Raw genomic sequence first — 24,048 nt, 5'->3', positions numbered from 1 at the left:
TTTTTTGAATCCCCAGAAGGAGAGGTGTCATGGCAGAATGATTTTGTGTGAAAGACAAAATGTGAATAAACATGGATTCCGATCCAGCTAACTTCTATACAGATAGAGCTAAATTTTCAATAAAGATGTATACAGTATAACTTTCTTGTGTTTTTTGAAAATAAGCATTTATCTATCACAAATATCTTTTCATATGTCCATTTTCATGCTGACAAGCGTATGCTATCCTTTTTTGAGTCCTTAGCATACGCTTGCCTTAAGGTAGAGGGCAAAGGCCAAGCTTACTCCCGTCTGAAGGCAGAGAGCAAAGGAGTCCTTTGCCCTCTGCATCTTGGCAAGCGTATGCTAGCCCGTTTTCAGTCCTTTGCCCTCTGCCTTCAGGCGGGTGTATGCTAAGCCCAAAAAGGGCTAGCATACGCCCGTCTGAAGGCAGAGGGAAAAGGAGTGTTTTTTGTGCATCATAAAAAAACAATTGAACACTTTTTGTACAGAAGAAAGAAATATTTATTATAAAAAAAAAAAAAAAATTAACCAAGCTGGTGATACGTGGGGGTGGAGACTTGATCTCCATGGGCATGTGGGGATTTGGGACGAGATTGGGGCTGGCGCTCATTCCACGATTCATGGTGGTAGCGGGGTGCAGAGTACGGGGAAGGGAAATGGGAGGAGGTGGCTGGGGTGAAATCTTCATAGGGTTGGGACATCATTTGCGAATAAGAAGTTGTAGGTCGGGCGGGAATGGGAGGAATGGGATAATAGGGGGATTGTTGGACTGCTGAGGTGGCAGGGGCCGTTGGTGGAGCATTAAGATTTATTAATTTGAATTTTGGTGTGGGGCCACCACTTAATTTTGCTTCACGGAATTCATTTGCCACCGTGTAAATGAAGCTCATGCAAGTCTTCTCCTGGTCTCCCCCAATGTCGTCCAGGATAGGGTAGAGACTTCTGCAAAATGTGCTGCGTGGATTGCTGGGATCGAGAAAAGCATCCACACTGCGCCTCTCCTCCCGCACTTGCTGCAGCAGAGATAACAACGGGTCATCAGAGCCGCCCCTCGGCTGACGTCCACGACCACGGCCACGGCCACGGAGACCACCCCGACCCCTTGCTTCTGTAGCCACCCGACTGGCAGGTTCTACTTCCGTTGGGAACGATTCCTGAAAAATTAACCAAAAGTAAAATTAACATGTACATGGACAGACAGACAGACAAAGACATAGGTCTAGATTAAGGTAGAATCGCCTCTTTTTGTGCAGAGGTAGCATATGCTGTTTACATTATGCCGCCGCAATTTACAGTGAAGTGCTTTATTCACTGAGCACTTACCTGTAAAGTTGTGGCGATGTACCATCAATGGTCCATCGTAATTCAAATTGGGCGGGTAGGGGGCGTCTATTATTTTAATGAAGCGTGATCACACTCAGAACGTATTGCGCATGCGCCGACGTTGAAAGTTTTCAAGAGCGCATGCTCCAAATCACGTTGCAAATTGTCACTGAAAGCGACGTGAACGTAACATATGCCCATCCCCATTCAAAATCGACTTACGCAAACTACTTCTATCCCGACGTCCATACTTTACATTGACTGTGCATCATATAGCAGGGTTAACTTTAGGCCAGGTGTAAGCCTAACTTAAATGGCGTAAACAGATACGCTGACCGGGCGCACGTTCGGGAATCGACGTATACGCTCATTTGCATATTTTTGACGGGAACACCACCTAGCGTCATATTAAAATAAGATACGACAGCGTAAGAGACTTACGTAAGTCAGATCTAAGAGAAATCTATGCGAAACAGATTCTATAAATCTGTCGCATAGATAGGAGGGCTCAGATGTAGAGATACGACGGCTTACCTGGAGATAAACCGTCGTATCTCTTTCCTGAATCTAGCCCATAGACAGGTAGATAGGCAGACATAAGCAGTTACCTCCTCTAGACATTCTGGTGCATCCGCATTTGGTGATTGTGGGTTTTCATGTGTTGGACTGATGGGACTGCTGGGTTGTGTGTTGGAACTTGCTGCAGGCACAGGGGATACATTGGAGGTTGTGCTGCAAACAATACAAAATTTAAGTATTCAATAGACATATAGAATACCGGCCCGAAAAGCAATGTCCAATAGAGCTGCATGATTTTGCTGAATAGGAGAATCACATTTCTTTGGCTTAGAACAGGGGTGTCAAACTGGCGGCCCTCCAGCTGTTGCAAAACTACAAGTCCCATGAGGCATTGCAAGGCATTCTCTCAGTTACAAGCATGACTCTCACAGGCAGAGGCATGATGGGACATGTAGTTTTGGAACAGCTGGAGGGCGGCCAGTTTGACATACCTGGCTTAGAAGATAGATCACGATTCTCATTGCGTAACATCATTTTTGGCTTTTCATTACCAAAATATTAAAAAAATTATGAAAGACTGCTGGGCAAAGACAGTGACCTAAAATATTGTACATAGTCAAGTATATTCCAAAAAATAATTTAACTTACGGTCTGCTGCTGTTTTGCATATTTTCGCGTAGGAACCCGAGTTCTCTGTAGTAAACATGTTTTTTTTTTTTTTTTGGCAGGTGCTCCACTTTTGCAAGCTTTATCCTCCTCAGTCAGGTCCCTGCGGACGCGATCACGCAGGGACTTCCATCTCTTTTGTAATTTCTTTACTAGATAAAAAAAAAGGGTTTGAGATGCAATCTTCTTTTACATTAACCACATTTCAGAATGATATACGCAGATATTTAAATGATGGGGAGAGCTACAGGCATCATTCAGATACCATTCTTTTAGTGCCCAAACGATCAGCGCAGCTGTTCTGCTACTTGCGGCGAGAGGGGATATTACCCCTCCGGTGCTTCGACTGACTTCTACTGACTCACCACTGCGAATTGCGAACCTGTCCCCGTGTGCCGGCACGCAGAAGCGAAAGCATACGTCCCACCCACATATGAAAATGGTGTTCGGACCACACATGTGAGGTATTGCTGCCAACATTTGTGCAAGATCTAAATAAATGAAGTACAATAACTCCATTTCACAATTTGGATGGGTGACATGATAGCTACGTTTGAGATAAGTTACAGTGACCACCATTGTATTCTATAAGGTCTTGGCTAAAAGAATATATATTTTTGGGGTTTCTATGTAATTCTATCCCAAAAAAATATGCTTTTCAGGTAGGTAACAAAGGTCAGAATTGACAAGGATGGCAACTTGCATCAAAGTAAAAGGAACTTACTGATATCTTTCCTTTCACTGGCATCTCCTTCTGTGTCTTCCCAGCCGGGGTATATTTCTGCACAGATGCCTTCCCACAAAGTGACATTTCTTATATGATCACCATGCAGATCATGGGACACATCCCACAATTCCTGATGAGCCTGAACAGCTGTTATCAAGGCAGCCTGTGACACAAGGTTAACATTGGACATCTTGTCTGCTCTCTCTCTCTCTCTCTCTCTCACAAGCACACGGCTTTGCAAAGCACTCCTGGGTAAAATTGAAATGTCCAGACAGGAATTTCCTGTGTTTACAGAGGCTACAGTGACCAAGGAGATTTTTAATGAAATACCTGCAGCTCAAAAGCGCCGCGGTGCGCGTTTTTGCGCGTTTTTGCGCGTTTTGCGCGTTTATGCGCGTTTATGCGCGTTTTTTAGCGTCGAGCGTTTTTACAGCTGTGTTTTAGGAGCTTCAGGACGCCCTGGTCCCGCGTTTTTTTTACAGCTCAAAAACGTCTATGCCACTTGCAGCTCAAAAACGCCTATGTGGGAATGAAGCCATAGAATAACATGGACAGGCGTTTTTAAGCTGTAAAAAACGCTCAGAAACGTGGCTGTAAAAACGCCAGTGGAAATGAGGCCTTATTGTTAAAAAAAAAAATATCTGCTTTGTATTGGGAATCTATTGCTTTTTTGGAGATTTAAACAGTTTGGTTCAAAAATTAAACAAATCCATTGGCCGGGATTCAGATACATTGGCGTATCTTTGAGCGGGCGTAGCGCATCTCATATGCGCTACGCCGACGTAACATAGAGAGGCAAGCACTGTATTCACAAAGCACTTGCTCCCATATGTACGCCGGCGTAACGTAAATGGGCCGGCGTAAGCCCGCGTAATTCAAAGTAGCAAGGCAGTGGGCGTGTTGTATTATAATGAAGCGTGACCCCATGTAAATGCATGGCCGATCGAACGGCGCATGCGCGCACATGCTCAGAATCACGTCGCAAATACTCCCTAAGATACGTCGGCTCAATGCTTTTGACATTAACGTAACTTACGCCCAGTTCCATTCACGTACGACTTATGCAAACGACGTAAAATACGACGCTGTTCCGACGTTTCCGACGTCCATACCTTAACATGACTTACCCCTGCTTTATGAGGGATCAACTTACGCCGGACGTACGCCTTACGTAAACGGCGTAGATTAATGCGACGGGCGCAAGTACGTTCGTGAATCGGCGTATCTTGGTCATTTGCATATTCGACGCGTAAATCTACGGAAGCGCCCCTTGCGGCCAGCGTAAATATGCACCCAAGATACGACGGCGTAGGAGACTTACGTCGGTCGTATCTTGGCAAATTTCAGGCGTATCTAGTTTTAAGAATACGCGTATAGATACGACGGCGCACATTTGGACTTACGACGGCGTATCTGGAGATACGTCGTCGTAAGTCCTTTCTGAATCCCGGCCATTGAGTTCAACCAATAAAGAAATTAGTAAATACATCAAAAACCTGCATATACAGAACAGTTGATTCAGAGGAATATAATAATCCCCTATAAAGCATAATCCAATGTATTCCAACAGGGTAAAAAATAGTTCATGATCACTAAGACAATTGGATATTCCTTGGACAACAATCCTCAATCACCAATATTTTGTGTTATTACTGATACATATTAATAGCCAGTTTTATTATGTGCATCTAATTTTTTTTTTTTTGTTTCTTTGTTTTTTAACACTCAACCACTCTGACTAGAACGATCTCTTGGGGATCCCAAGGAAGTCTTTTGCAGATTCCCACACCACTTATGTGAAGGAGCATTTCCGTAGGCAATGGCCTTAAAGTAATCAACTTTGCACCAAGTTCATTACATGGATCATTTATGTATTTAGGTGATCACATCTCTTTCTCATGGCAGAATACATTCTGTTAAATTAATATTTCCTCATAGCTGAGGTTCTGCATGCCCCTTTTAATTTTATTTGTCCTTCGCTGTACTCTATTCAGTTCCACAAAATCCTTTTTGTGAACTGGTGCCCAAAACAACATATTCCAGTTAAAGTCTTACTAGGAGTTTCTACAGGGGCAAGATTATGTCTCTTTCTGGAATCTATAACAGGAAAATAGTCTGCTCGCTTTTGAAATGGCATCTTGGCATTCCCTATTGTTATTGAGTCTATGATCTACCAGAACACCCAGAGCTCTCCTCGCACCCGTTCTGTCTGTAATGTGTTCCGCGCTGGAACGCATTATGGCGACTGTGCGATGACGTCATCGCGCGGCGCCCTGTGCGTTCCAACCCGGAACACGGAAGTGCGCCGCACTATACGGCGCTCCTTTCAAATCACTGCCAATGCATTACAGCTGTCTGGTACCTGTATCCTGCCTATAAAGGAATTCCCCAGATACACAGACTATTATTGTCAGCCGTAGCTCGGCCATGCTACTCATATTGGTGCCATCGCTCCCCATGCTGCAATACCCCTCCAGCCAACAATTACTTCTTTAGTGCTGTTACATCTACTGCAACAGAGAGACATTGCTGGGGACAACCTTGAGGCCTTCCTTGCTGAATACCATACACCACGGAATCCCTGCTTACTACACTGAAGCCTGCAAACGGCAAAGTAGCTATTATGTCACTTGTAGTGCCATAGGAAAATCTGCTGCTTGTGTGCCATCTAATACAATTGCTATTACTTATTTTGCCTTGTGAATATCAACATACTATTTGGGATATATTGCTGTGCTAAGGACTGTTGGCTAAGGAATACCTTAAAGGGCCATCTACCTCCAAATTACCTGAGCAATATTCACCTCTTATATGCAACTATAATTACCTAAGCTATATCGACTCTTATATGCAACTATAATTACCTAAGCTATATTGCCTCTTATATGCAACTACTATTACCTGAGCTTGAGGCGATTAAGTTTGCATTTGTTGCGCTATACAAGTTACTCACTCACTATATTGCCTCTCATACGCAACTACTAGTTGTCACTACAACTCCTATTTACTACGAGCTTGACATAAGTACAAATTGCTTATAGGCCTTGTCCTAAATTATTGAACATGTTCGCTCTAACCTTTCTATGCTAAGGGTTGATGGTATTTCATATCAACTCCCTTAGTGGCCTGATACATTGCTATATGTTCAAAGTGATATGATGTAGGGAAACCCCCAAACTCCTGTTTGTCTGGAGTGACGCCTGGGGTCCTGTACTGATAATCACTTGCATATAGAAGTGTATTGGAATCTTGATCTTTAAAGTAAATAACATAATTTTAAACGCTAAGCTCTGGTCGCATGTTGTAATGCGTCCATCATTAGTAGCTCAACGCCTTTCTTTATGTGAGAGAGAGATGATGTAGAGATCCCCCAAACTCCTGTTTGTGTGGAGTGACACCTGGGGCCCAATACTGAGTTCTCAATAAAGAAGCGCATTGAAATCCTTGCTAACCGCAGTTGTGGTTCACTCTGTTCACCAGTGCTGTTACATACCCCCACCTAGAATGTATGATGCATGCAGGTCTTTACCCCCAAACTCATAACTTTACATTTATTAACAATAAACCAAATTTTCCACATAGTTGCCCAATCAAACGATAAATTCAGGTTTGCTTGTAAGTTAGATACATCTTTTGAGGACTTTTTTCCACTTCAAAATTTGGTATCATCTGGTAACACAGAAATTTAACTTTTAGGCCGGAATCACACTTGTGCGGTGCAAATTTCAGCTCTCTTATCTCTGCAGAGAGATAAGAGAAGTGTTCAGCAGATCCATTGCGTTTTAGCTGCAGATTAGCTGCGAATTTGGAGACCTGGGAGAGGGGTGGGGAGGGGGAAGTGTATTGAGCTGAATGAGAAAAATACTGAAGAGAAATGAACACATCTGCGATTCAGCAGCGTACCTGAACCCGGTCTTAAACTCAAACTTTGAACGATTCATTAATTACTATTATCTGAATATGGGCTTTAAGAAAGTTCTCTAACCATTTACAGACCCAATTTTGTAAGCCTATATACCTTAACAAATTATACATTTTTGGGGAAATCCATTAATGTTTTAGTAAAGTCTGGAGTCTAAGGGCCTGATTCCCAAAAGAGATACGCAGACTTAACTGCTGTTCAGTCTGTGCCTAACTTTGGAAACGATTCTCAAATGGCTTTTTCGAAAAGTTAGGCAGAAAATCGGACATGTGTAAGACACTTACACGGTCATATCTTAGGATGCAGTACCGCATCCGCCACTGGGGGCATTTCTCATGGAAATGCAGCTTTGAGTATGCAAATGAGGACTTAAGCAGATTCTCAAAGCATTTCATCATTGTGATTTCTGCGTAAGTTCCGAATTTGCTTGCGCAAAACTAGGGCTGGTTTTACAATGTGTAAAGTTAGTCACACCTTGTAAAGGCCCATTCAAGCGACGGCATTTGGTATGCATTCCTGAGGGAGAACTCCACGGCAATTTTTAAATTCAAAACCGGCATGGGTTCCCCCCCAGGAGCATACCAGGCCCTTAGGTCTGGTATGGGTTGTAAGGAGACCCCCCCTACGCCGAAAAATCGATGTAGGGGGTCCCCCTACAATCCATACCAGACCCGTATCCAAAGCACGCTACCCGGCCGGTCAGGAATGGGAGTGGGGACGAGCGAGCGCCCCCCCCTCCTGAGCCGTGCCAGGCCGCATGCCCTCAACATGGGGGGGTTGGGTGCTCTGGGGCAGGGGGGCGCACTGCGGGCCCCCCCACCCCAGAGCACCCTGTCCCCATGTTGATGAGGACAGGACCTCTTCCCGACAACCCTTGCCGTTGGTTGTCGGGGTCTGCGGGCGGGGGCTTATCGGAATCTGGGAGTCCCCTCAAATAAGGGGGCCCCCAGATACCGGCCCCCCACCCTAAGTGAATGGATATGGGGTACATCGTACCCCTACCCATTCACCTGTAGGCAAAAAGTAAAAGTTATTAAACACACAACACAAGGGTTTTTAAAATAATTTATTATTCTGCTCCGGAGGCACCCCCCTGTCTTCTTTATTAGCTCTATTACCAGGGGGGGCTTCTTCTTCCACTCTCCGGGGGTCTTCTTCCACTCTCCGGGGGTCTTCTTCCACTCTCCGGGGGGGGGTTTCTTCTTCCGCTCTCCGGGGGGGGGCTTCTCCGCTCTCCGGGGGTCTTCTTCTATCTTATCCCCTCTTCCGCTGTTGACTCGGCGAACCCCGGTTCTTCTCCAGCTGTCCGGTGCCTTCTTCTTCAGCGCTGGCTGCCTGCTATCTTTGTGTGTTAGCTCAATTTCTAACAGGCAGCCGGCGCGGTCTTCTGTGACGTCAGGGTCTTCTCTTCTGTTCTTCTCCCCTCTTCCGATGTTGCCTCGTCGCCTCTTGTCGCTGTAATGATGGAAGCGCGCCTTGCATCCCATTTATATAGGCATCACCGTCCCATCATGCTCCGGTAGGTACCCACGTGGTGGGTGCACGTGGGTAGGCACCCACCACGTGGGTACCTGCCGGAGCATGATGGGACGGTGATGCCTATATAAATGGGATGCAAGGCGCGCTTCCATCATTACAGCGACAAGAGGCGACGAGGCAACATCGGAAGAGGGGAGAAGAACAGAAGAGAAGACCCTGACGTCACAGAAGACCGCGCCGGCTGCCTGTTAGAAATTGAGCTAACACACAAAGATAGCAGGCAGCCAGCGCTGAAGAAGAAGGCACCGGACAGCTGGAGAAGAACCGGGGTTCGCCGAGTCAACAGCGGAAGAGGGGAGAAGATAGAAGAAGACCACCGGAGAGCGGAGAAGCCCCCCCCCGGAGAGCGGAAGAAGAAACCCCCCCGGAGAGTGGAAGAAGACCCCCGGAGAGTGGAAGAAGACCCCCGGAGAGTGGAAGAAGAAGCCCCCCCTGGTAATAGAGCTAATAAAGAAGACAGGGGGGTGCCTCCGGAGCAGAATAATAAATTATTTTAAAAACCATTGTGTTGTGTGTTTAATAACTTTTACTTTTTGCCTACAGGTGAATGGGTAGGGGTACGATGTACCCCATATCCATTCACTTAGGGTGGGGGGCCGGTATCTGGGGGCCCCCTTATTTGAGGGGACTCCCAGATTCCGATAAGCCCCCGCCCGCAGACCCCGACAACCAACGGCAAGGGTTGTCGGGAAGAGGTCCTGTCCTCATCAACATGGGGACAGGGTGCTCTGGGGTGGGGGGGCCCGCAGTGCGCCCCCCTGCCCCAGAGCACCCAACCCCCCCATGTTGAGGGCATGCGGCCTGGCACGGCTCAGGAGGGGGGGGGCGCTCGCTCGTCCCCACTCCCATTCCTGACCGGCCGGGTAGCGTGCTTTGGATACGGGTCTGGTATGGATTGTAGGGGGACCCCCTACGTCGATTTTTTGGCGTAGGGGGGGTCTCCTTACAACCCATACCAGACCTAAGGGCCTGGTATGCTCCTGGGGGGGAACCCATGCCGGTTTTTTCTTTGAAAATTGGCATGGAGTTCTCCCTCTCAGGAATGCATGCTGAGCGACGCTGTCATTTTTTTTATAATTATTTGTTTTCCCGGCGCGTATATTTTTTTTCACCCGTCGCAACTTTAGTGTCCCGTCGCAATTCTCAAAGCCGCCCGGCGTCAATTACGTTCGCGCGCTGCACGTCGGGAAAATTCCGTCACACGCATGCGCAGTACGGCCGGCGCGGGAGCGCGCCTCATTTAAATTTTAAACGCCTCCGGAGAGGAGGACCGCCTTGCGACGGCGGCACTTAAGTTACACGGCCTGAAATTTCTAGGTAAGTGCTTTGAAGATCGGGCACTTAGGTAGAGATTTTAAGTCAGTGTAACTTAACTGCTGAAAGTTAAGTTAGGCGGTGTTTTTGAGAATCAGGCCCTAAATTCTTTTTTTGATTTGGCAAATGTTTGATTCTTTGTGCAAGTGTAACAAATAATATCTGTAATGTTTGTGATGTATGTGTAATAGTTTCGTTAATGCTTTCACTGGGTGAATATAACAACCACTGAATCGCAGTCTTAAGAGAAAATAGCGTAAGAACAAACGTACCGCTAGTTGAAGAGCAAAGCAAAACATTTAGCAGTGGTATTATTACCACTACTAAATGTGACAGTTTCCTCCTGTTTTTTTTAGGGATCCGGCACCCACCCGTGTCCTACCAATCATATAATTGGTTATCTGTATGTAAGGCAAGTTGTGAGAATTCTCCAGCTCTGACATATGTTGTTGCAGTTCAGGGTTAACCTGTTCTATGGTTGCGGTCTGGTATTGAAAGAAGAAATTCCTTGTTTGACCCCAGCAAGATCATTTTCATAGGCTGATTCCATGCAAACATTATATACATTGCATCAAAGTCTTCTTTGGTAGGAATTAATACCTACATATCTGTTTTGTTAGGTAGCTCTTTGAGAAGGGCCCCAGTATCTTTTTCTGCCTGCTGCTGGGCAGCAAACATTTGGCAGTGATCACTGGCATACACCTGAGTTGTGGGAAATGGGGGTTCAGAGGGCCAGAAGCCCAGAAGTGTCCTCTGCCATGGCCCAAGAAGGAGAAAGCACCCAGGTCCCATGAGGGGCATGTTCATAAAGCCCCTAAGAGATCTTCTGTCATTAGGAAGAGGGCCTTTGGCAGGGCAAGGAGGAAAGTTTTTTTTACCCGAGTATGACCCAAGCGGCAGGGTAAAGGGAGACTGGGCATTGGCATGTGTGTTCATTGTGTGACCTAGAGATATAGGCCTTGGCATCTCCTTATCTTTAGATGATAATTGCTGTGATAGTTCTGTGATAAAAGCTGTCAGTTTGCAAATTTTGTTGTGCATCCTAAAAGCTATTGCCCCAGAAGTCCACCATGGAGATCCACTAGCTCTGGGAAAAATTCTACCTGGGTCCCAGGTTTCGATGGATGGCTGACAAGAGAGCTGCACACTGGTGTGGCGCTTTTCGAGTAGCAGGCTGCAGGTTCAGATGCTGCGCTGCTGTATCAAATAGACACTGGTAAGCAGCCTTAGAGGTAGACTGCAGACCCCTATATTTGTCCTCTTTAGCCATGGAGGAAACAGAGCAAGAAGAGAGTGGTTTGCTGTGAAAATACAGAGGCTAGCCTAGGAGCTAACCTGCATGTAAAGCAAGTTAATTCAGCAGAGTAAGCACCTCACTAACATAAAAGAATCACAATGTTAGGCACCTACACAATGTATTGTTTTCAGTCAGTTTAAATTATTTAGAGAAAATAAGTAATGTGCAATCACTGTGCAACACTACCAAGCAGAAATACTCACATACAGTATTTTCAGTAAGCACATATGGGTGCCCTACCCCCCTGTACATATACTCATTTGGATGAAAACTAGACATACTGTTGACACAAGTTTGTAATATGATAACTATATATACATTCAATTACATTAAAATATACTGTTTATTGCTTCAAGTGTACCAAAGTCTATGGTACTTTAGTGCACAAAAAGGCAAATGTAATTTAGAATTAATGTACTTTGAATCGCCACTTGTTTTAGAAATAACTGCAGCATTGATGCATGCTGCCTCTAGGGATTTAGCTGGGTCTCTAGCCTTTCTAACAGCATCTTTGACATTTCCTTAATTATTATTTTTTACTTTATTTCACATAACTTTGCTTCACTTTTTTCTAATTAGCAGTCTATACTTGTAAAATGAACCCTGGAGGCTGCCGTTGTGTTTTTATTCTTAAAATACTAGTTTGGCCAATTCATTGGATTTAACATTGTCTGAGACACCTGTAGTTAGTAGTCAGCATAAGACTTTTCCCTGACTTTCTGCATGCTTTTTCACATTCAGCTGGACAATCAGAAAAGTGTAAAAATAGCAGCCTTCATATTTATAGAAGATTTATGAGAACATTTGAATAAAGGTACCAAGTTGTAAATGATGAGGATGCAATAAACCAAATTCCACTCATTGCAACAATACATTCTCTTGACTGTTGTAGGTCTTTAGTTGACATTGAAGTAACAAGTGGAAATCAGAGTTAGTTTAAAAAAAATACTGTTAGCAACAATGCATTATGTGTGTAATGGCTTAAGTGCATGTACATGTGTACAATGTAACTAACCAATTTCAACTTTCATCAGTTTTTTGGTAGAAAAAAAATGAAATATTTTTGATTGATTATTATGTGTTAGTGCACTGTGCACAATGCTCTTACCTGATTAAAGTGTCATTAATCCCAAATCATTCTAAACTGTAATGCCTCGTACACACGATCAGTTTTCCATACAGGAAAACTCTGAGGAGAGCTTTTGGCCAGGAAACCCAGGCCGTGTGTATGCTCCTCGCCGTTTTTCCGACAGGAAAAACTGCCCAAAAACCGCCGGACAAAAAAAGAGGCAGACTTTTGCCAGGTGGTTTTTGGCAGTTTTCTTATGGGAAAAACTGAGATGGAGCATACACACGGCCGGGATTCCCGGCCAAAGATCCATTGCAGTGTTCCTGTCGGTAAAACCGGCCGTGTATAGGGGAAAGACTGAACCAAACAGGTCCTCAGCTTTCCCCTCGGGATTTCCGATGGGAACTTTTCACGTCGGAAATCCTGCACTTGTATACGAGGCATCAATGTGTGCTATATTAGATTGTGTTCATACTCTCCTTGGCACTAGAGCATTTGTTTTCTTTAGATTGCAAAAAAACTGGTTGAACCCCCTGTTCACTGTCCCTCCCTACTTGCCTGTGTCATCGCTGCAGCCTGAGATTGTATAGATTCAGTCATTACCAAATCTACTGAGCATGCTCCAGTTTCAGTTCTCTTCTAAGCTGATAATTTCCTAGTTTTTTATCTGTGCAGCCCATGTAAGTATAAAATTACACATGTGGACATATACACAATGGTAAATTACACTCCCCTCACTCCCTCATCCTCCATGTCCTCCTATTGCTAAACACTGACTGATGGAGGCTTTACCTTAGCCCATGCACACCATAGACACAGGCTGGATGGGCATGACACAGCCATTGATTGGCAGAACCTCCTCCAGATATATGTGTGAACAAAGTGATAGCTACTATCAGTCAATTCAAACTCTGCACCATGTTAGTGCAAGAAAAAAAATGCTTGCAAATGTAAAGTTGTGATAAGCTTTAAAACACTTTGTTAATGTTTTTTTTTGTTCTAAAAGCCATTTTTTTTCTTGTGACACACGACACAGCACCAATAAGTGTCTGGACGTCCTCTGCTGCTATAGAGAATACAGAAACTAGCAGAGTACTAGAAACTGCTCTCTCAGATCTTTCCCTGAGAATAGCAAAGACCTGGAAAATGTTGTATGACCACTGAACAGCAATTATAAAAAAAAGGTACTCGGATGCTTTTTATATTAAATTAAATACATTGGCATGATAGTTATACATAAATAAAAGGGATAATGGCAATTAAACTGTATATGTTTAGTATCACTTTAAAAAAAAATCAGTAAGTGCTAAAGTCAGTAAATACCTAAAATGGAATAAAATGTGTATGATGCAATGTCGAAATCAAGGTGATTTTTTTTGTTTCCACTGAAGTCACTTAAAGTATACTTCCCATTCTGCTAACAAACCATTTTTATTTAAATAAAAAACAAAATAGCAAATAATTACCAGAGCGGATCACATGAATGATTTGCTTCTCATTTTTTCTTTAAAAATCAACTATTTAAATACTTACACTTAAATAAGAGTAAACCTTTCATTTTTCATTATTGTACAAGTGGTTACAATCACTTGATGAATCAGAGTAAATTGCTTGGCAGAACACGAGGAAGCTGGAAAATGGTGTCAATCTCAAGGAGGATGTTGGCATGCTAATGATTTCAAAATAAGTCAAGATTTAACTATTTGCTCGCATGTGATCTGAATGAACTAATACTCCTACGGCTTGTCAACAGGAGTGACAGTTTCTACTCCAGGTCCACGCATATTCTCACACAAGTATCACAGATTAAAGGGGTTTGTGGTGTTTGTCTGGGTCAGATTGATTACAGGTACTTATATAACACCATCAATTTATGCAATTTATACACTCTACATATATATTTATATATATTACATTCATACAGTCCCTGCCCTCTAGGAGCTTACAATATAAGGCCCTTAACCACTTGCACTGGGCACTTATACCCCCTTCCTACAATTTTCTCACACTTGACAATTACTCAGTCATGCAATACTGTACCCATATGAGATTTTTGTCCTTTTTTTCGTACAAATAGGGTGTTCCTTTGGTGGTATTAAATCACCACTGTGTTTGTTTGTTTTTGCACTATAAATAAAAGAATTAGTAAAATTAGTCATTTTTCTTTATAAATTTTGACCACAATGTATACTGCTACAGTTCTTTAGTATAAAAATAACCCAAATCAGTGCATATTATTTAGTCTTTGTGAAGGTTATAGAGTCTACAAGCTATGGTGCCAATCATTGAAAATTGATCACCTGATTTCACCTGATGTACTGACGGTCTATCTCATTTCTTGAGACACTAACAAGACACTAACAAGCCAGGACAAATACCCCCCAAATGACCCTTTTTTGGAAAGTAGACATCCCAAGGTATTCCGTAAGAGGTTTTTGAAGTTGTAATTTTTTCCCACAATTATTTGCAAATTTAAGATTTTTTTTGCCCCCACAAAATTGTCAAATTAACAGATTATTTCTCTCACACGACATATGCATAATTGCAACTACTCCCCAAAATCCATTCTTCTACTCATCCTGAGTATGACAATACCACTTTTTTACAGCCTGCCCAACATGCTGGGAGCACCGTCAGGTGTTCTAGGGACAGAAATTTCACATCTAATTTCCTTACTACCTATCACACTTTTGAAGGCCCAATAGCACCAGGACAATAGAAACGCCCACAAAATGCAAAAAGATACTTGGTGGGCACACCCTAAAAATGCTATACATCTAATGACCTCATTTTAGAAAGCAAACACCACAACGTATATTCTATGAGCCATAATGATTCTTTTGAACATGTTATTTTTTAGACAAGTTTTTTGAAAATGTGGAAAGACAATTAAAAAAATAATAATCATTTTTATAGCACTGATGAGGATCCACTGATAGGGTGGCACTGATGTGAGATTAGGACTGTGTATTGTAAAGCATACTGTATATAGTGCAGAGGTCAGGAATGTGTAGCATACAACATAGCATAAACAGTGCAGAGGCCAGGACTGTGTAATGTAAAACATAGTGTATACTGTACAGATGTCAAGACTGTGTAGAGTACAACATAGCTTCCAGTGCAAGAGTTAGGACTGTGTAATGTTCAACAGTAGTTACAGTACACACAGAGACTGTCCAAGGAATATGCTTGCTGCTAATACAGCTTATGTCACCCAAAGGCAGGACACTCTCGGAAGCTGTTGGACCCTGGCATGCCATGGGGGTACTAGAATTTTGGGGGATGCAATAGCACACCCATACACGCCCAGGGCACTGCCACTGGTTAGAAATATAGTTTATCTGCATGTCAATGTACCTAAATTAATGCATGCTGTCAAAGCACAATTACTGGGCAGACTATGCCACTAGAAAAAACATATCTGCAGTTTTTCAAGACAAAGCCACATTTTATGATAGGAAATAAGATAGACCAAGAGTATGCCATCTTTCTCTCACAAGGCCATTCCCAATGACAATGTAGTATTAGAAAATGTAGAAAGGTTGTGTCAATCTGATCAGTAATCAGGCCCCCTAGAATTGAGGACATAAGTTAGAAGCCATGACTATTCATCTAACCCAGGGCTCAAAATTTCAAGTCCTGAGCTACTAGCCAGGTCTCAAGAGTTACTCGTCACCCTAATCACCCCATCATAAATTATCTCATGAAATGACAATTAAATGTTTTATGAAAAATTAAGTTACAAAAATAAATATTAACAACAACTTTATCAGTTCCCCTCAGCACAGCCTCACCAGTGCCCATCAATGCAGGCTCACCTGTGCCTATCAATGCAGCATGACCTGTTCCCATCATTGCAGCCTCACCGTGCCCAACATTGCAGCCTCACCATGCCCCACATTGCGGCCTCACCGTGCCCAACATTGCGGCCTCACCGTGCCCAACATTGCGGCCTCACCATGCCCCCATTGCAGCCTAACATTGACCCCATTGCAGCCTTACATTGGCCCCATTGCAGCCTCACATTGGCTTCCATTGCAGCCTCACCTTGGCCTCCATTGCAGCCTCACATTGGCCTCCATTGCAGCCTCACATTGGCCTCCATTGCAGCCTAAGGCCCCTTTCAGACTGAGGCAGGAGCTGCGGTGGCGGTATAACGCCGCTAAAAATAGCGGCGCTATACCGCCGGGATTGCCGTGGGATTCGGCCGCTAGCGGTATTAACCCCCGCTAGCGGCCGATAAAGGGTTAATACCGCCCGCAATGCGCCTCTATAGAGGCGCATTGCGGGCGGTATTGCCACGGTTTCCCATTGTTTTCAATGGGAAGGAGCGGTGAAGGAGCGGTATACATGCCGCTCCTCTCACCGCTCCAAAGATGCTGCTGACAGGAGATTTTTTTGTCTCCCGCCAGCGCATCGCCTCAGTGTGAAAGCCCTCGGGCTTTCACATTGAGTCTGCAGTGAAGGAGTTTTTCAGGCGGGATAGCAGCGCTATTTTTAGCGCTGTACCGCCTGAAAAACTCCTCAATGTGAAAGGGGCCTTACATTGGCCTCCATTGCAGCCTTGCGTTGCCTCAATTGCAGCCTTGCATTGCCTCCATTGCAGCCTTGCATTGCCCCCATTACAGCCTTGCATTGCCGCAGCCTTGCATTGCCCCCATTACAGACTTACATTGCCCCCATTACAGCCTTACATTACCCCTATTGCAGCCTTGCATTGCCTCCATTGCAGCCTTGCCTTGCCTCCATTGCAGCCTTCCATTGCCTCCATTGCAGCCTTGCATTGCCCCCATTACAGCCTTACATTGCCCCCATTACAGCCTTGCATTGCCTCCATTGCAGCCTTGCATTGCCCCCATTACAGCCTTACATTGCCCCCATTACAGCCTTACATTGCCCCCATTACAGCCTTGCCAGGACAGAGGAAGTGGGAGGGGTGGCCGGAGTTAGAGGAGAGCCGCGGAATCACCGAGCGGTAAAACAAGCTGTAACAGCAATGCATTGAAATTGTCTCTGCTCTGCTCACTGATCTCACACAGCCTCCTCCTAACCCTGTGCCTGTAATAGAGAGAACGTGGGTCCAATGCTGGGATGTATTCTGTCTATCACAGGCGCGGGGTTAGGAGGAGGCGGGGCTGTGTAAGATCAGTGAGCAGAGCGGAGATAATTTCAATGTAATGCTGTTACAGCTTTTTTTACCGCTCTGTGATTCTGCGGCTCTCCTCTATCTCCAGTCACTCGGCTCCCGATCATCCCCGCCTGCCTGCGGTGTTCACCCCCCCACTCCCAGGCAGCCCAGCTCCTCGCCAGCCATCATTTTCCACTAGGCGAGTGGAAAATTTGAGGGCTGATCTAACCTGTATCAACAGACATATCCAAATGTACTCCTTGATTTAGGACACCTTTATTCTGAGATGATCAGCCAGGGGCCATCCAAATTCCATAAATGTTACAGACCATTAAAATTGAGGGGGTTGACAATACTTCTAAATTACCTTTTTTTATTAGGGCTAGTTTACAAAAAGCAAGTTGTAAACAGGACTGTAAGCTAACCATGTTATTTAGGGACAGGGGCTTTGACTAGCGTTCAGAGATCTTTTTTTTTAACAAGAGATGAGAGCTTTAACAAAGCATGTCCTGAGCCATGTTTTGAAGCAAGTGTAAACTAGCCCTAAATGAGCCCTAACAGTAGCATTGATAAGTAACATTGTAAACAATAGCTTACATATAGGCCTGATTATAATGTGCATAGAGACATATACGGCATCATAGATTAGATTTAGAATGTGATTTATAAAAAAAGTGATGACAAATGTTATCTAGAGTTATATTTTAGAGATTTAAAGTTTTTGAGTCTGTAAAACAACAAGTTTTTTGGGAAGACTCGGCTTTTAATCAAACTCTGGGCAGATGGCAGTATTAACAAACAATTGCTTTAATCATATACTGTATAACTATTAAGAATATCATTACGGCAAATAATCTTCTTATATTAATAGCTATTATACCATTCATCCTATCATGTGCAAAACAGTTAGTAGAATTAATTTTCAAATTGCAATCATTTTCAAGCTGTTATTTTTTTAACGGTCCATTTGTTTTTCTTGCATATTATGATGACATAATATGTTTCCAGTGTATTAAATTCCTTTCTCTTTTAATGAAATACAGTGATAGCCTCCATAATGTTTTATCTCTCTGTGTGGCTTGTAGCAAGACATTTAAATATGCAGGGGAAATAAGCAACCTCCTAAGTAATTTTGTCATTATTGTGGGTGGCCTTCAGGCAAACCATTAAATAGAAAGATGAGAATTAAATAGTAGGAGCGGATGAAGAGACTCATGGCTTCACAGTGATTTAAGAAATGAATAACAAACCAAGCTTTTGTGCACTTGCAGCCAATAATGGTGTGAAAATGTGGCCCTGTCAGCTGTGAATACCATTTTAACTATAACAATTTATTTTCTGTTATTGTGAGCGAATACCATCCTTCTTCACGTATTCCACCTTTCAGAAACTGAAATATTGAGGGCAATTTATGCAATAATTTAGGATAATGTAAAACATGCATAAAGAATATATACCGTACTTAGTATTACCAAAACTCTGTTGGCCATACTTCTCTTTGGGTATCACAGGAGTGCACTTACTTTAGCCACTCCAGGCTCTGGAAAGATTCCAACCATATTGTCAGGATCCACCCGGCTGCCTGATTCACAGCTGACTCCAGATCTTTGGCTGAGGGCTGAAGCCAGCTGTACCTGTCCCTCTTCAGCCTGGCGCCCCAGTCAGTGCTGGAGGGGCAAGGCAGAGAGCGGTGCCTGACAGTCACTGGTCTCCACTCCAAGAAGACAGAGAACTGAGTGACCAGTGGTCATGTGATCACTCTGTTCTCGGTCTTAGGCCGCGTACACACGGTCGATCCAAACCGATCAGAATGGTCCGATGGACCGTTTTCATCGGTTCACCGCTGAAGTGGCCTGATGGTCTGATGTGCGTTCAGAACGGAGGGACGTAAAACACACGACATGCTGAAAAAAAAAGAAGTTCAATGCTTCCAAGCATGTGTCGACTTGATTCTGAGCATGCGCGGGTTTTGAACCGATGCTTTTGTGTACTAACCATCGGTTTGGACCTATCGGGCAGCGTTCCATCGGTTCGATTTTAAAGCAAGTTCTAAAATTTTTGACCAAAGGACAACGGACCAATGGGACGTACACACGGTCGGTTTGGAACGATGAAACTGTACTTCAGGCCGTTTTCATCGGTTTGGACGACCGTGTGTACGCGGCCTCAGAGCTGACATGGGACAGCTGTAGAGGTGAGTATGTATGTTTGTTTTTTCTATAACATCAAATTTCTCCTTTAATTATAAGGACTATGAGAAGTACTTTCTCGTGGAAATCTATGTTTGCATAGAAATTGTGCAAAAAGTTCTCAAGGGTTACATTTCTTAATAGCAACAGTATCATCCTGTAGCCTATTGATGTATTTTAAACTAGGCCCCACTGTTGTCACTACCCCCCCTCCCCTGACACCATGCTGTATGTTATACACGCTGGTCTGTATATGATGTACAACACGGTGTCAGGGTACAGACTGGTCTGTATATAATGTACAGTATGGTGTCAGGGTACAGACTGGATGGAAAATTATGTATAGTACGGTGTCAGTGTATAGACTGGCCTGTATATAATGTACAGTATGGTGTCAGTGTATAGACTGATCTGTGTATGATGTACAGTGTCAGGGTACATACTGGTCTGTATATAATGTACAGTATGGTGTCAGGGTACAGACTGGTCTTTATATGATGTATAGTATGGTGTCAGTGTACACACTGATCTGTTTATAATGTACAGTACAGTGTCAGGGTACAGACTGGTCTGTATATAATGTACAGTATGGTGCCAGGGTACAGACTGGTCTTTATATGATGTATAGTATGGTGTCAGTGTACACACTGATCTGTTTATAATGTACAGTACAGTGTCAGGGTACAGACTGGTCTGTATATAATGTACAGTATGGTGTCAGGGTACAGACCCCAACAGTCTTTAAAGATGAACTCCAGCTTTTCCTCCCCAAAACAACAGATGCATTGTTAATTAATTAATTAATTACAATCCCACTGTCAGTTTGTATGTACTTCTGTGTCTGTGATGTCACTCCTCCTCCTTGCTGAATGTCTAAGTGATCTGACTTCCTGCTTCCTTCCTTTGCCAGTCCCAATACTACATGTCCCATGATCATTTGAACCTCTGTAGTTTCAGGGCAGGCTATGGGAGTCACTTGTACCAGTTTTTGGAATTAATGTGGGTGGATCCTAGGGTTACTGTGGGTGTTTCTGGGCCTTTGTGTGGGTAGTGAAAGGTGTAAATGTGTCATACCTCTTCCTGTGTCATTCCTGTCTTGCAGCTGCCAAAGAATAATGGCTTACTGCAAGACTAAAGAAGAAGGGCTATGGGAGGTTATTATGAATGGGTTTCCTTCACATGTAAATGCATCACTTCACAGAGATCAGGGCTCTGGGTGGGCAGGATCTGAGGGGTGGGATGCTTCCTGTTCACACTGGTCTGCATGATTACCCACTTACAGGCCGGAAGATTTTCCCCCTTAAAGACCAGGACTGTGACATTATGGTAGACAGATTTGACCCTTTTGACACTTTTTGGGGACCATTGACACTTATACAGCAATCAGTGCATATAAAAATGCTCTGATTACTGTGTAAATGTCACTGGCAGGAAAAGGGGTTAACACTATGGGGGGATCAAGGGGTTAAATGTGTTCCCTCGTGTGTGTTTCTAACTGTGGGGATGGGACTGACTGGAGGAGGAGACATATCGCTCCTCTCCTGTCAGAATGGGGATCTGTTTGTTTACATAAACAGATCTTCATTCTGGTGCTCGTGCCCACAATTGCAGGTGGCCAAAAGACATTGCGGCCGCTGGCCATGCGCATTGGGTCCCCCGCCTCTGGCGGGGCATGCGTGCCTGCTATCGCTTTTAAAGGTGCCGACGTACACCTATTGCGATTTGGAATGACCCGACCTGCCGAGTTATAATGACGGCTGCTGGGCAGCAAGCGGCTAACTGGGTAGGATTGAATTCTAGCTGCCTGTGATCCATTAAATCCTGTCCAGAAGCAGAATGGCTAGCTTTCAAAATAGGCTGTGTATGAAGGTGCTTCCTTTTTGAATAATGCTGTGATCTGTGAAGTGGGACTTTGGAGGTTTGGACTCTTCCTGTAGGTGGGACTTGGCAGGATTGAATGCTAATTAGGATGTATTCAACCCCACCCACCTTTAGAGCTGTGAAGGAAGTTCCATCATTTGCAGAATCTGAAAGGCTACAAAGGGTTGTGTTATAGACTCTATCTGCTGCATGAAGTGGCTGTAGAAGGGACAGAGTCTATCAGCAGGATATACAGAGTGCTACATTATACATACAAAGCCACAACTAAATCCAGAATATCAGGGGATCTGCAGAGAACCGAGCAACATGGTACAAAGGTATGATCTATGCTGGGATTGTTGATTCCATTCAGTTCTAGTGAAAAGAAAGTTGGAGTTCAGCTTTAAGGCTGATTGAGGGAGTTAAAAATCTTCACATAATCATGTGAAAACTCAGTGCAATTATCTAATCATGTGAAAAACAAATCTCTGTTCACCATGAATACTCAATCATATGCATATTCTTTTCACATGATAGACTACCTATAATAAATTTTCACCTGATTTTTTGTGAAGATTTTCAACGCTTTTAGTAAATCTGCTCTAGCACATTAAAACATTAAAACACCGGCGCTATTGACAAAAGACGTCAACAGCGTGGCTCTCAGGTGCCAACTGGACGTCTTTGGACGTCATTTAAAGTGCATTACCCGCGCGCCTCTGGGGGGCGCGCAGCGGGTAAACACTGTCCCGGCGCATCGCTGGGAAGCCGATGCGTGTACCTGGCGGCCGCGATGTCCGCCGGGTACACGCGATCGTCGGAAACACAGCAGGGACGTGGAGCTCTGTGTGTAAACACAGAGCTCCACGTGCTGTCAGAGGAGAGGAGACCGATCTGTGTCCCTTGTACATAGGGACACAGCATCGGTCACCTCCCCCAGTCACCCCCTCCCCCCACACAGTTAGAACACACCTAGGATACACATTTAACCCCTTCCTCACCCCTAGTGTTAACCCCTTCACTGCCAGTCACATTTATACAGTAATTAGTGCATTTTTATAGCACCGATCGCTGTATAAATGTGAATGGTCCTAAATTTGTGTCAAAAGTGTCCGATACGTCCGTCGCAATATCGCAGTCCCAATAAAAATCGCAGATCACCGCCATTACTAGTAAAAAAAAAAAAAAAAAAAAAAAATCATAATTCTGTCCCCTATTTTGTAGGCGCTATAACTTTTGCGCAAACCAGTCGCTTATTGCGATTTTTTTTTTTTTTTACAAAAAAAACTTCGAAAAATACGTATCAGCCTTAACTGAGAATTTTTTTTTTTTTTTTTTTTTTTAAATTGGGATATTTATTATAGCAACAAGTAAAACATATATATATATATTTAAAATTGTCGCTCTTTTTTTGTTTATAGCGCAAAAAATAAAAACCGCAGAGGTGATCAAATACCACCTAAATAAAGCTCTATTTGTGGGGAAAAAAGGACATCAATTTTGTTTGGGAGCCACGTCGCACGACCGCACAAATGTCAGTTAAAGCGTCGCAGTGCCGAAAGCTGAAATTTCGCCTGGGCACGAAGGGCGTTTATGTGCCCAGTAAGCAAGTGGTTAAATTAGATCATAATTACTAAGGATACATTCATTCCAACACCATCCTTGGCCTGAGCTACCTACTTCACACATTGGATGAGTTTATTGGAGGCCTTCTCAGGCGCCTAAACATTAACTGGGCCTTCCAGGTGACATTACGTTACACTCTCAAAGACACTGGACACTGGACAAAGACATAGAATGCATTAAGATAAAAAACCTTCTGACTTTACAACCCCTTTCACTGATGTGTGCTGATGAGGCTGCACTGATGGGCACTGATAGGCTGCTCTGATGGGCACTGATGAGACGGCACTGATGGGCACTAGTAGGCTGCACTGAAGAGGCCACACTGGTGGGCACGGATGAGGATGCACTGATAGGCAGCACTGATAGGTGGCACTGATGGGCACTGGTAGGTGGCACTGATGAGGAGGCACTGAAGGTCCCAGGCATTAGTGAACACATACATGAGATTGATACCCTGCACGTGCATGGCGAGTAGGCCCCACCCACACATCTGTTTACTTTTTTTTAATAAACCCTTATATATAATTGTTTGCTAGTTATTATAACAAATCAAAGGCATTATGAGAAATTGATCTTCAAAAATCTAAACATATTCAGTGAAATATTGTTGGAACCATATAAAATTCAACTAGGACAACCACACTAAATAAAACAAGGTCAAGAGAGCACAATAAATCACATACTGTATATTTCTCAAACAGGTTAGGTGTAATTCTTGATTTGTGTCATGGAATCACAATTTCATGTTACTTATTATTGATGTTTGGATGACGTTATTGATCAACCCAACAGCCATATAGTAATGAGAAATAAACTATTACAAGACAACAAAACATAGCAATAATTAGAAAGTCTAATGCACTTAT

At 43.7% G+C, this 24,048-nt stretch overlaps 1 protein-coding gene across 1 annotated transcript; it reads right to left on the bottom strand.

The window, feature by feature from the left end:
• Positions 1-487: 487 nt before the first annotated feature.
• On the bottom strand, positions 488-3,571 carry LOC120930315. The gene is made up of 4 exons (XM_040341525.1): positions 3,236-3,571; positions 2,494-2,663; positions 1,935-2,058; positions 488-1,157 (listed from the first exon to the last, which is right to left on the bottom strand). Exons 2-4 carry the CDS (start codon positions 2,511-2,513, stop codon positions 528-530), a joined length of 774 nt encoding a protein of 257 aa, XP_040197459.1. The 5' UTR covers positions 2,514-2,663; positions 3,236-3,571; the 3' UTR covers positions 488-527.
• Positions 3,572-24,048: the final 20,477 nt, after the last annotated feature.

Source organism: Rana temporaria, chromosome 3 (genome assembly GCF_905171775.1).
Source record: "Rana temporaria chromosome 3, aRanTem1.1, whole genome shotgun sequence".
Classification (NCBI taxonomy): domain Eukaryota; kingdom Metazoa; phylum Chordata; class Amphibia; order Anura; family Ranidae; genus Rana; species Rana temporaria.
Note: the sequence above shows the minus strand (reverse complement) of the source record. Positions and strands in the feature narration are given on the sequence as shown.